This window comes from Diabrotica undecimpunctata, chromosome 6 (assembly GCF_040954645.1).
Source record: "Diabrotica undecimpunctata isolate CICGRU chromosome 6, icDiaUnde3, whole genome shotgun sequence".
Classification (NCBI taxonomy): domain Eukaryota; kingdom Metazoa; phylum Arthropoda; class Insecta; order Coleoptera; family Chrysomelidae; genus Diabrotica; species Diabrotica undecimpunctata.
The window spans coordinates 59475243-59490123 of record NC_092808.1 but is presented as its reverse complement, the minus strand read 5'-3'; the positions used below and the strand labels follow the sequence as shown (position 1 = coordinate 59490123).

Below are 14881 nucleotides of genomic sequence, written 5' to 3'. Positions count from 1 at the left end.
TAAAGTTCACAAACCCACTCTTTCAATGAGGCCTATTGTCTCTTCCATTGATGCTCCTAATAGTAAACTTGCTAAACACCTTACAGATATCCTCACAATTTCCTACAACAAATCCAATGAATTCTATATTAGAGATTCTTTCACATTTAGTAACTTCATTAATAATGTTAAAGTTCCGAATAATTATATACTAATTAGTTTAGATGTTGTGTCACTATTTACAAACCTCTCCGTTCATAAATTGTTGAAAGCACGAAATGTGCCTCAAACTCATAAAACGGTCGTAAACCATAGGCGTTCCTGAGGTGTTTATTCATTAAATAATAATATAATATTTTTTAATGCTGTTATATATATAATATTAATAATATTTTAATACTAATATACTTAGCAAAAACACAATTAAAACTTTCACGGCTAATGTTATGTAATTATATTATATTAATAAAAAAAAGAATTTAACCATTAACAATTTTGTAAATAAGAATACCTTATCTCTTTGGATATTTCAATACTAATCTTCGCGTTTAATCACTTTACTAAAAAACCTGGAATTCATATCCGAAGGTACTGTTGCGTACAGTCAGTAAGTCTGTCTATTCACCAAGAGAGAAGAAAGTTGTGCCAACATGACTGGCGTAGGAGAGTCAACTATATATAGGTTCCTATCAGAAAGAAAAAAACACGGTATAGCTAACCCAAACACAAACGAACACTTAAAGAAAGGGAAAAAGCCTATTGAAATTGATGAATTTGCCAAAAATGGTATTCGAAGGAAAATTCATGGATTTTTTTTCAAAAAAGAAATACCAAACCTAAACAAAATTTTACAAGAAGTTAGAGACGACCCGGATTTGCCTCATATCGGACGAACTAAATTGTGGCAAGTTTTAAAAGAATTAAATTTCCGGTGGGAGAAATCAGACCGAAAATCACTTTTGATTGACCGGGAGGAGATAATATGTTGGAGAAGAAATTATCTAAGATCCATACGAAAATTCCGGGCTGAAGGAAGGCCCATCTTCTACCAGGATGAAACGTGGGTAAACTCAGGTCATACTCTAAAAAAAATTTGGTCAGATAAAAATATATTAAGCTCCAGGCAAGCCTTTATGGAAGGTTGGTCTACTGGTATCTCCCCACCTTCTGGTAAAGGCAGTAGATTAATAATTTCTCACATTGGCAGTGAAAAAGGATTTGTTAAGCATGGTTTGTTGGAATTCCAGTCCAAAAGCACAAAAGACTATCACGAGGTCATGACAGCTGATGTTTTCGAAGAGTATTTTGAGCAGATGATTGAACACATACCACCAAATTCAATTATAGTATTAGATAATCCACCTTATCATTCACGACTAGTAGAAAGACTTCCAACGACTGCGTGGAAGAAACAGGATATTCTTGACTGGCTGCGGATTAAGTATCTGCCTTACGAAGATGGAATGGTAAAAGCAGAACTTCTAAAAATTGCCCGGCAACACAAATCTAAGTTCGAGGAATACGTAGTTGACAAAATGGCGGAAAGGCGAAACATTACAGTCCTTAGACTTCCACCCTACCGCTGCGAAATAAATCCAATTGAACTCATTTGGGCACAAATGAAAAGTTATGTGGCTAGAAAAAATACGTTATATAAAATACAAGCTGTACGTGAATTGTTATACGAGTCTTTACAACATATTACAGAACAAAACTGGAAAGATGCAGTAAGGCATGTAAAAGAAGAACAAAAAATGTGGGATCTTGATAACATAATTGATGCGACCGTAGAGACACAACCGCTAATTATTAACCCTCAAGATGTCTCGGATTCCGAAGTTGATCCTATTTATTTTGAATTTGAATAGTTTTCTAATCGTAATTATATAAGTTAAGTAATAATAGTTGTAATCGTAAGGTATTAAAGGGGAAAGGCGCAAAATGTCGCCTGTCAAAATGTTCAATGTGTTTTAAATGTATCCATTTTTTTTTTCAAATCCTGAGAAAACTAAACAGCATTTTTGAAAAATTTAAAGGCAGAATGAAATATTTATTAGAATAAATAAAAAGTTTCTTTTGCGTGCAATATTTTCAATTAGAAATTATACTATATTTTCTCTTTTATTTTCACCCCTGTTACATAACATATTAAAATAAACATTGTAGAAGTTTTCAGGGACTTTCTGCCCTCAGTAATAATGTAATCTTTTATTCTGCGTTTAAATTTTTCAATAATATTTATTAGTTTTCTACGGATTCGAAAATAATGGATACATTTAAAACACATTGTAAATTATGCCAGGCGACATTTGGCGCCTTTCCCCTTAATTAAATAAATGTATCTTTTACAAATGGCAAGAAACTTTTTATTTTTGAATAAAACAAAGAAGTTTTATTAAAAAATACAATTTACATAAGTACAATTTAAAAAATATATTTATTTAGTTCAAAAAAATGTTTCAATCATATACTCTACGACACTAGTGTAACACATCTGTAACCATTCAAAATACCCTCGTAATAGGATTATAAGGTATTGTATTCCTTCAGATACAAGGTGGGTTAGTCGAAAACATCTTAAACCGTCAGTTTCAGGTTGGTTTTTACTATTATATCGTATTACCTATCTTCTCTGTATTACAGCTCTCTAATTACGGTTAAACTTGTAGTGAGCTATCGACAAATTGTGAACCGTGTATAGATGCTATTCTCAACAGCATCAAAAATAACTATAACAGCATCTCTCTGCATACCAAGATCAGTTTAGATGATTTCATAAGAATTTTAACATTCATTTTTGACTCTAACATCTTTTTGTTTCATGGTAATTTTTTTAAACAAATTTTTGGCACTCCAATGGGCAGCAAAATATCCCCCATACTATGTAACTTTGTATTGGATGAACTTATAAGAACATGTAAGGAAAAGATACCTTTTCACATACCTTTTATCAAACGATATGTAGATGATTTGATCTTATCGGTCCCTGAAAACAAAGTAACTGATGTTCTAAACACTTTTAACGCCCAGTGTGAACACTTTACGGTTGAGAGAGAAGCTGATAATATGATTCCGTTTTTAGACATTCTTATACATCGTGGCAGTGATGGCATGCTAAGGACGGAGTGGTATCGTAAACCTTGTTTTACTAACTGTTTCATAAACTTTTATTTTCAACATCCATCTAAGATGAAAACAAATTTGGTTTTGGCCCTTAAAACTAGGGTTATCAACTTATCACACATAGAGTTCAGGGACAAGGGACTAAAAAAGTTGAGATCTATACTACAAGAGAACTCCTATCCTACAGGGCTTTTGAATAAACTCATTTTTGGTTCTCCTTTTCCTTTGCAATTTTCTGACAACCAAAATTTTCATAATAATGAGGTGAACGAGGTCCGACAACTGACACAGACATTGACACAGAACACATCAGAGCTACCACAATCTAAAATAACGTATGGTTGCCTACCCTATATTCCAGTTCTCACACCTAAGCTATTGAACATTTTCAACAATGTTAGTGGCTTAAAAATTGCAACTAAGAATGTGAAAACGGTATCGAAGTTGTACACAAAGACAAAGGATCCTTTCACAATACAGGAGTCATCGAATGTTGTTTATTCTATACCGTGTGCCAATTGTAAAAACGTGTATATCGGAGAATCATCTCGTAATTTTCACAATAGAGTAATATCACATCGCAGCGACATAAAAACCAAAAAGATAAACGCATGTGCGCTCACAGAACATGCATTAACTTTAAAACATGAATTTAATTTCGAAGATTCCTGTATTTTGGCAAAGGAAAAAAACCATTCAAAACGTGTTTTCTTGGAAATGTGTTTCATAAAATCTAATACGTCTTGTATAAATAAAAAGTCAGACATAGATAAATTGAGCAACATTTATTGTTACTTACTGACAAAACATCAAAAATAAAATAAAGATTTACTTTTACATATACACACCATAATACACCTGCATACAAAACATGTTGCATACTATCAAGACAGGTTTAATATACTTCTTCTTCTTCTTTTGGCATCATAACCCTGGATGGGTCTTTGCCTGTCTGGCTATGTCCTTCCATTCAGATCTCTCTTGTGCCCTTCTTCTCCATTGTCTTATGTTCATTGTTTTCAGGTCGTCTTCCACGTCATCCAACCATCTCGTTCTGGGCCTTCCTTTTTTTCGCCTTCCTATGGGCTTCCATTGTAACATTTTCTTTGTTGTTTTTGCATCGTTTTGTCTCTGCACATGTCCCAGCCATAACAGTCTTTGACTTTTCACAAATCTTACAATGTCATAACCTTCATTTAACTCATTAACCTCGTCGTTTCTCCTGATTCTCTATGTGCCATCTTCCTCTTGTACCGGGCCATATACTTTCCTCAGTATTTTTCTCTCGAATGTCCTGAGTTGGGCTTCATCTTTTTTCGTCATTACCCAAGTTTCACATCCATAGGTTACTACGGGTCTAATCAGTGTGGTTTAATATACTACTTCCATTAATATTATAGCAAGAACTCATAATTACCTTTTAATCACACCATTTTTTTTTTCTGTTCTCTATGGATCAGTCAAAACACACCATGAAAAGATGTCACTAACAAAATTTTAACTTTCCAACTAAATTTTAAAATGTATTTTGTCCATTATTTTACATGTTATATTTTATATGTGTGTTTTTAACGTTGAGTGTCGTAGCTTTACACAAATAATCTCAACGACTAGTAAGTTGTAATCACAATTTGAGATATGTTGTAAATATTTACACTTTCTTCTAATTACAGTGTCTTGAAGAAGGAATAAAAGAATTCCGAAAGCTCGACCAAAAGTCAAAAGAGTGTTTCTATAACTTCCCGGCCAAACCTACTGACTGCAGCCATAATACACTGTGTTGTTTGTTTATATCGACAGTCAATAATATCCAGTATTTCTTGTATATATATATATATATATATATTAAAAAAAATATATATTACATAATAAGCAATGTGAGCAATTAAGCAGAAGAAAAACTACTAAAATTTTGATCCATTGCTTAAGTTAAAAAGACATGGAACATTCTAACAAATAATATAGACACATGTGTCTATATTCTGCATATCGCTGTACCAGCGCTATACTGTAACATCTCAAAATTTGTATGTTTTGAGATAAGAATAAATTCCTATGAATGAATGATGGTTCTTGTCAGACCAATACTGTACTATCTTAAAATATTTTTTTTCAATTTATAATTCCATCATATGTTACTATGGTTCTGTGCTTAAGGACCTTATATTACACGGCAATAGAATAATAACTAAAAATGTTAAGGTGTTGCTCCAGAACAATTGTATAATACTTAGAGCAATACAGTAATATAATGAAATGTTATAGTATTGCCTGGACTATATTGTAGGAATGTTTGGATTGTTGCGAATTCAGCATAATCATACAGCCAGTATCTTGCAGTGTTTACAAGACTGATTAAATGCTGTTTTTGATAATTTTTATTACTAAACAATAATTACTTGTATGATTAATATGGATGAATTTGTAAATAAGTTAAATGAAGGAAGAGGAAAACAGTTACTGCCCCTTCTTACAGCTAATACACAGATAAGAGTTGACAACTTACTTTTTAGGTTAACCTCAAATTGATACGTTTTTAGATCGTTTATAATGTTCATAACTACTACAGACTTATTCTAGGATAAAAACCTGCTGATAATAATTAAAAAAAAAAACAAGTTCACCTTACGGTTACAAGTTTGTTTTTACAGAGTGTTATTCTTTTTCAGATAACGCCTGGTTCAGTTTTTGAGAATATTGTTCCAAATCAAGTTTCATTTGACACTACTGAAGAGGCAAATTAAATCTTACGTGAACACAATGGAAATAGGACTCCTGCTAGCGAAAGAAACTCTCCTGTGACTGGTATTAATCAGATTTTATTCGAATATAATATTCCAAATAGGGATAATCTAATATCGCTCTCTAGTAACAACTTCAGCTTAATCTTCAATTAGGTAATGACGAAAATGTCATTCTACCAATCAAAAATTCCACTTTAGCACTTCATAAGTTAGGTGATAGAGAAATACTTACTTTCCATTTGGAAAATAGTCCTGATCCGGATACGTTGGTAGAAGAAGAAATGCCTACGATTATAGAGAGCGATAGTGACAGACATAAAATAATAAGTAAAAGTGACAACAGCCCTTACGATTTGTTAAATCTAATGATCAATAATGAAAGCAGTTTTGAATAAGATGAGCCTAATCCTGAAAGGAACGAAATAAATGAGCAAACATTTAATAGGCCTATTGAAGAAGTTTCTGAGGAAAGTGGAAAATATGTAAAGAAAAACTCAAAAAAGAGAGTTAGAAATGAAAGCTTGTACAGAACCAAATCGGGGACACTTGTGAATAAGAAAACTTTAAAAACTGGTTGCGGTGATAAATGCAGGTTGAAATGTTCATCGAAACTAAATTTAGATGTTTCTAAAGCGATTTTATATCTAAGTTAATGGAAGAAGTACACCCAAAGTATAGTTACAAAAAGGAGAACTCTCAATGTGCAACAAACTACAGGTACCATTGTATTGTAGATGGAAAGAAACTCCAAGTTTGTAAAAACATGTTTACCAATACTTTTTGTATTAGTGCAACCTATCTTAGTACTGTAAAAAAGAAAACTACGTCCTCTGGTATAAAACTTGAAGATCAAAGAGGAAAACATCATAACCAACCACGCATAAATCCAATGACAATAAACAGTATTTATGACCACATCAATTCATTTGCGAGAATTGAATCACACTACTGTCGAGCTGATTATAAAAGAGAATTCATAGATGGTGACTTAACTCTATCTGAAATGTATAGGTTGTATAAAGCAAATTGCATTGAAAAAGGAGTTCCGTTTGCTAAAAAACACAACTATGAAGAAATATTTAATACAAAAATTTAATATTGGATTTTTCATTCCGAAGAAAGACCAATGTTCTTTATGTGCCAGTTATCAGAACAGTATAAAGCAAGAAAAACAAAATATAGAAGAGGAAGTAAAAATTCACAAAAAGAGAAAGAACTATCTCGTGCAGAGAAACAGCAAGACATAAACAATAGTAGGGATCATAACTCAAACACTGCTGTTGCTTGCTTTGATCTTGAAGCTGTATTTCAACTTCCAAAGGGGAATATATCAACATTTATTATAAAAGAAAACTAAACACCTTCAATTTTATGGTTTTTAACACCACATCTAAGCAAGGCCATTGCTATATTTGGCATGAAGGGTGTGCAAAACGTGAAGCTTTAGAAATAGCTTCATTCCTTTTTGATTTTTTAAAAGAAAAATCTAATGACAAGTCAGTTATTTTTTATTCTGACAACTGCAGTGGCCAAAATAAAAGCCACATTCTCTTATCAATGTATCTCCATGCAGTACAAGCTTTATTCAATGCATGCATTCTTCAATTGAAAGACAGTTGAAAAAAGCCATTAACAAGACCCCTCTTTATGTTCCTAGCCAACTAGTCGCTGTAGTTCAAGTGGCAAACAAAGAAAAAAAACAATTTCAGATAAAGGTAATGGACACATCAGATGTATATGACTGGACTGCAATAGACAATTCTTTTCCGGGTAAAAATTTCCAATACTCCATATCAGGTGAGAAAGTAGTATGGGCGAACTTTAAAGCATTTCAAGTGAGGAAATCAACCCCATTGACTGTTTTTTATAAGTATTCTTATGAGCAAAAGGAAATGAGGTATTTTAACCTGGATGATAAAATAGCAAAAAAGGAAGATGGTTCTCTTGTTGTTGTGTCTGGAAGACATTCTTCACTGACTTCTAGAGGTGTCCCAATGAAACCTAGTAAAACAAAACAACAGCTGCCAAACTCTAGATCATTAGTTGATTTATCAGAGAAAGAGACCTCTCACCAACTCAAACAAGCATATCGAGCACCACCAGGGATTCCTCTTAAAAAAAAACGGATTTAATAAGTTTATGTGATGCAAGATTAATACCAAAGCCTTATCATAACTTTTTCCATGGGTTGAGGACCAAAGACAATGATGATGATGTCAGTGTAGTTTATTCTGTTAATGTGTACTGAATACAGCCAAAAAATAAATGTAGTTTCTTTAAGATGACATTGTCAATAAACATTGTTTATTCTCCATTAGGAAATAGAGTTTTACTAAACCTTTGTTACAACATTTACACAACAATCACTCAATATTTTTATTATATATTATTTCAGAGCTAAAGTGTAACATTAAAACTATTTTATAACATTGTGGAAGAAATTTAATTTAATGTCATTTAATTTTCAGAACAAAACAGTAACATCCACAAATAAACGTAACAGTTTTAAAAGTTGTTGAAACATTCAGTTCAATATTGTAACAACTCAAATTCCTTTCATTTAAGCCAATAAATAATTTTTTTTAAAAAATAATACAATAGTGCTTTTTAAGATTGTACAAAACTAATTTACCTAAACTAACAACTAAGTAACTGAGAAATGAAAATAAACAATAATTTTCGCTAAGGCGTCAATATTAAGGCATGAAAAACTTTAACCCGTTTTTGGTTCAAAATGGTTGATTTTGAGATAGTACAGTGTTGCACTGAGGCAGCGATATGTGTCTATATTCTTTGATTCTAAGTTATTCTCATTTAGATTTCCTTTCCTTATGAATAATTAATATTCATTTTAAGAATTTGATAGGGATAATCCATTCATGAGATAATAAAATGTTTCTTATAATATATGTATTGAACTTTTTATTTAGGTAATTTTTTGGTATATTAGAGGCTCTCTTACCAAAACAGTGTGAGTTCAAATCAATATTTTCTTTACAGTCGAATTTTATTAGAATTAAAAAAACTATATAAAAGCCAACCTAAATAGGTATTTGTTCTAAGTTAACTTATAATACTTAATACATAGTAAGTCAATTTGTAAGTGATGTTGAACCTTGTACCAACTTGTACTTTAGTTTACCTTATAAAATTAATATTAATTATAGGTTTACATCATTTTAAATGCTACAAAGTATTTATAAATATTATTACACAAAATAAACTTTTACATAAGTAATATAGTTATTTACTTGTTGCAATAAATAAATAATCGGCATTTTAAGGTTATGTAATAAATTTTGCTACTTACAAGAAATCTAGTGCTTGAAGTTCCTTCATCTATGGCTCCGATTAATGGACCATACTTCCTTCTAGTATCGGTGCTCATGATTAAATAATTCTCGTTTTCTTCAGACGAATCAGTAGCACTATCTGAAAACATTTACTGGATAAATATAACCAAAACAAACTATACTGTCAAAAATAATGTCATGTCCATGTCAACAAATTCAAAAACCGAGCTATCGAGTATTGAGTACTATCGATAGATTTAATTATCGAAATAATCGGCTAAGTGAATAATTTAAATAAGTTGAAATTAACTTATTTACATATCTCTTTCATAGAAAATTGTGTGTCTCTTTTAAAATCAATTAACTGTTTAATCGCTGTTGTTTCTTTAATAGAAAAAACGAAATTTGAATTTCACACTTGTGATGGTTACAAGGTAGCGTAAGCATAAGATAAGATAAATGCCCATCATACGGACACAGCATAAGGAACAACCTTCTCAGGCAACCTTATAGTGTGATGTGGGTATTAGTTAAAATAGTTAGGTAATGACTGTGAATATTGATTTACACGATTTTATTAAAAGGAAAAACATGTATTACAATTTAACCTGCATCTTACAACAACAAAACATATATATGTCTCTTGTCACCGTTCACTCTCGGTGGACACTGTTATGGTAACTTCGGTGGTATTCAGCCATGGAGCGGTGTGGCTGTTACATCCTCCCCCTTTGCACCACCCTGGCGACTCGCGGGTGGGGCAACAGAGTCTAAGCAGGAATAGAGCTCTACAGGACAGCAATGACAACGTTTTGGTCGGGGTTGTCTACGTCTGGCAATAGGGTCAGGTTCAGGTTCAGCTTCGATTTGAGCAAGGTCATCTCCAACAGGGGGGCCCATTTCGCTATCGTCTAACCCAAGGGTCAAAGACTCTGGGCAGGAGACCAGTGGAGCAGGAGGGTCGGCTTCTGAGGATTTCACTGGACGACCTCTTCTACGGAGAGGTTGAACTGGAGCAGGGCACGGATCTTCTGGATCGGCATGGAAAGGCGTCAAGGCTGAGACATGATATTTTCCAGCAGGAACATCCGGAGTGTCGATGTGTGAAACTTCATAGGTTGTAGGGAACAGCATTTTGGTCACCTTGTAGGGTCCGTCACGACGCGGCGCGAACTTCGAAGTTATGGACTTAGACGCGTCACTTAGTGTATGCGAATCGACTAGCACAATATCACCTACTTCGAACGAAACCGAGCGGCGGTGGCAGTCTTTATACTTCTTACGTCTATCTTGGGATTGTTCATGTGTCTCGCGGGCTTCACTAAGAGCTTTACACAAAGTTATTAGATAGGGCGTGACTTGTGGCACGAAGTTGTCCTTAGCTATGATGCTTCAAAAATCACGATTTGCATCATCAGGAGTTCGTAACTCGCGACCGAACGTGAGGTACGCAGGAGTGAAACCGGTTGAGTCGCACTTCACAGTGTTCATCGCGAACCGTATAGCGGGTAACTTTTTAGACCAAGACGAATGGTCATTATTTGTTAGAATAGCTAACTGAGTTTTAATGTCTCTATTTTTTCGTTCGACGGGGTTAGATTCCGGGTGGTATACAGGTATAAGGTTCTGTTGGTACCCAAAACAATGCGTCACTTGTTGCATTACCGCACTCACGAACTGAGTACCGTTGTCACTGACGACTCGACGAGGGATTCCGTATCGTAAGATTATGTTGTCTATGAAACACTTGGCGCAGGCAGCGGCAGTAGCAGATTCTAACGGGAATAATTCTACCCAACGACTAGCAGTGTCTTCCACTACCAGAATCTATGTATAACCTTGAGGAGAGAGGGGCAAAGGCCCAAATAAATCAATAGATAGCACTTCAAACCTCTGGGACTGAACAGGGGTTTGTAGGAGACCAGCGGGTTTGAGGTTAGAGACTTTATAGCGTTGGCACTCAAGACATTTACTTACATGGTCAGAGATAATTTTCTTCATTCCAGGCCAATAGTAGCGTTTTATTATTCTTTGATATGTCTTCTCCACTCCATAAGGACCAGCAGTAGCGGACTCATGGTACTCATGCAGTATGTGAGGAATACGTGTACTAGCCGCTACCAATTGGGGCTCTTCTTCATCTACTTCAGGAGTATAACGGTATAATATCCCATTGTTCATGATATATCCTCTTTCTGCCCACCTCTTGAAATCTACACTTGTGTCAGAAGAGGGATCTTCTAAACATCTAATAATCTTGGCAACATCTGGATCATTAAGCTGCTCTTCTCGAACATCAGCAACACTAAGAGTTGGAAAATCTACTCTTACTAGATGAACTTCAGCTATGATGGGAACTTCTGTCATGTGAGGCCTTGATAGAGTATCTGCGATTACATTTTTTCTTCCTGTGATATATTCTATTTTTAGGTCATATGGCATGAGCTCTAAAGCCCATCGAGCTAACCGTCCAGTAGGGGACTTTAAGGTCATTAGCCATTTTAAGGCCTGGTGATCACTTTGCACTATTGTAGTAGCGCCTTCTAAGTATCCTCGAAATTTCTTCACTGCCCAAACCACAGCGAGAGCTTCTCGTTCTGTAGTGCTATAGTTTTGTTCAGCAGTAGTCAGAAGTCTCGAAGCATACTCTACAGGTCGTTCGTTCTCTTTCTCCCCCTGGAGAAGACATGCCCCCAAAGCATAATTGCTAGCATCTGTACGAAGTATATAAGGTAAATTGCAGTCAGCTTGTCGTAGGATTGGGGCGGAACACAATAATTGTTTCAGACATTCAAAGGCCTCTTGTTGTTCTGCTCCCCAGGTCCATTTCACATTTTTCTTGGTTAAATTCGACAAAGGTTTAGCAACATGGGAGAAATTTTCGATGAATCTACGGAACCATGAGCATGTTTGCAGGAATTTTAGCAGTTGAGTAACATTTAGGGGTGGTGGCATGTTTAATATGGCAGATACTTTATTTTCACTTGGCTGGATACCCAAAGGTGAAAGGATGTGTCCGAGATATAGGACTTCCTCACAGGCGAATGAACATTTTGCTCTATTTAGACATAATTTAAATAGGCGCATCCGGTTGAATACTTGTTTCAAATCGTCTATGTGATCAGAGAAGGATGGGGATAATATTATCAGATCATCTAAATAAGCTAGGATATTCAGATTTTGAAGACCAGCACGAAATTTATCAATCATCCTTTGGAAACTAGCGGGACTGTTACACATACCAAAGGGCATGCGTGTGTAACGAAAGGTGCCAAATGGACACACGAAGGCTGTTTTGTCACGATCAGCTGTTCGTACAGAGATTTGATGATAACCATATTTTAAGTCGAGGGTAGTCATAAATCGGGTTTCCTTTGCTGCATGCAAAATATCTTCAATACGTGGCAGAGGATACTTATCTGCACGTGTTATTGCGTTTAAGCGTCGATAGTCTACTGTTAATCTGATACCTCCATCTCTCTTAGGCACAAGTACCACGGGTGAAGCATATGGGGACTCACACTCTTCGATTATGCCTTGAGCCAAAAGTTTATCTAATTCCTGACGCAGTAATTGCCTTTTGGGCTCTGACATACGGTAAGGTGGAACAGATATTGGTACATCATCAACCAATACAATGGAGTGTTCAGCATATGGAGTAGGGTCTATATTATATACGAATAAATCAGAATTTTCCTTAACAATGTTGTTAAGATTGGATCTTTCTTCTACGGATAGAGAAATTCCTTCATCTACTCGTAGTTCTAAATGAGCAAGAGTAACGCTATTGACCTGGCAAGGAGAGCTGGCCTGAGCTGGATCTGGAACAAATGAGTAGGGGATATTAGGGACATCACCATAAAACCATGAGTCATTAGGAATGTCTAGAATGATGTTAGCTTTTCTTAAGAAGTCTGCCCCCAGTAAGGTACGACTATTTGTGTGTGTGGGCACAGAAATTAAGGAAATGCTATGAGAGCGGTTTTGTAAGATAACAACTAAATCAAAGACCAAAACAGTAGTAGAAGTAGTCCTACCATCCGCTAGGGTCATGTCTACACTTTTTGTGGAAAAGGGTACCTCATCCTTCAAGAGGATATCTCTTAGCTGAGAGCCAGCAATACTGCACTGTGCTCCCGAATCAAGATAACAATGACCTACATGACCTTCAATAGTGACCTGAACAATGGGTTTAGTTGATAGGTTTGTGGCAAACTGTTGGTCGACATTAACTGTTTCAGCAAGCATAAATTCAGATACTGCTGAGGATTTACTGGATGATTTGCATTTTGGACAATTACTCTTAATGAATCCAGGAGTCTTACATCCATAACACGAAATCTGATTCGAAGTGGAAAAGGTTGGTTTAGGGCTAGTACGAGAAGTTACTAGAGGAGGATTAGGTTTGGGCTCAACCGAAGATTTTCGAGAATCTGCTTCCCTGGTTCTGACTGCGGCCAATTTTCGACATTCATCCTTCACGTGACCTGGATTTTTGCAAAAGCTACACCGTACCCGTTTTGATTCGTTTTCGTTTTTAATGTTTATTTCCGGATTTTCATACGATTCTTCAGTTTGCCTCGATTCTTTTAAGAGTTCGCTAAATGTATTGATCTTATCACGTGCTACTTTTTCACGTATTCTCCTATGCAACAAACCATATACCATATCTAATTGAGTGGCTTCGGTTAATGTATCTGCCGGTAACTGAGCTATTATCGCGCGCGCTTTGCATACAAAAATGTCACATGGAGTTTTAGCATCTTGTTCCGTCGAAAACAGTTCCCGATACACTCTGTAGGCTGGTTTTTGAGGTCCAAAAGTCGATCGTAATAAATTAATGGCGCTGGCCCACGTGTTTACCGTATTTTTAACACCTTGAAACCACGTGGCGGCGAAACCGTCTAGCAGCATGGGTATACCCTTTAATGCGTTCGCGTCAGATACGTGGGTGCACTCTTTATAGATCTCGACCGCATCTATAAAAGCTTTTACATCAGCCCCCTTTGATCCATCGAAGCGAGAAGCGCATTTTGCTAAACTACCTGAGTCCGAAATAGGCCTTGCTATTGTATTTAATAAGGCTTGAAACTGTTCGCTTGTTAAATTTACCGAAGACATTTCTGCTGATGTTGATTCGCTTGAACTAAAAACCGTCGTCGACCTAAGCGAATAACTGTGTTTATCGTTTGTTGCCGTGATTGCAAGTTTAACACAAAAATAGTAATAAAAATTAAAGGCTTACAGTTTCTGTTGCTTATTTCTTGTAAATACCCTTGAATGGAAGCTTGATATTCCCACAGGATGTTTCTGAATGGCCTAGTGGAAGATTGATATTCCCACAGGATGTTTTGAATGGTCTGTAGTGGAAGATTGATATTCCCACAGGATGTTTTTGGATGGTCTGTGCGGAGTTTCCACAGCAGTCACATACACAGTAGATTTATTGTTGTGAAGCACTAAACTAAATGAAAATGTCCACTAATCACCTTACAATGGCGGGAGCAAAACACTTTTTTTCTGTTCACAATGAAACTTTACGATTTTCACAGTACGAACTACACTTTAAACTATTTTGCCCAAGTTGGGTGCCAGTTGTGATGTGGGTATTAGTTAAAATAGTTAGGTAATGACTGTGAATATTGATTTACACGATTTTATTAAAAGGAAAAACATGTATTACAATTTAACCTGCATCTTACAACAACAAAACATATATATGTCTCTTGTCACCGTTCACTC

General features: G+C 35.3%; 1 protein-coding gene across 4 annotated transcripts in view; it reads right to left on the bottom strand.

The window, feature by feature from the left end:
* The window catches only part of LOC140443460 (glycerol kinase 3-like), a 106886-nt gene that overhangs the window by 65251 nt on the left and 26754 nt on the right, over positions 1–14881 (bottom strand). The window contains exon 2 of one of the 4 annotated variants that reach the window (XM_072534736.1): positions 9157–9278. In XM_072534736.1, coding sequence (XP_072390837.1) covers positions 9157–9234 — 78 coding nt within the window. In that variant the 5' untranslated portion in view covers positions 9235–9278. Of the gene's footprint in view, positions 1–9156; positions 9335–14881 lie in introns of those variants that run through there. The other 3 variants (XM_072534735.1, XM_072534738.1, XM_072534739.1) reach the window with 3 other exon arrangements.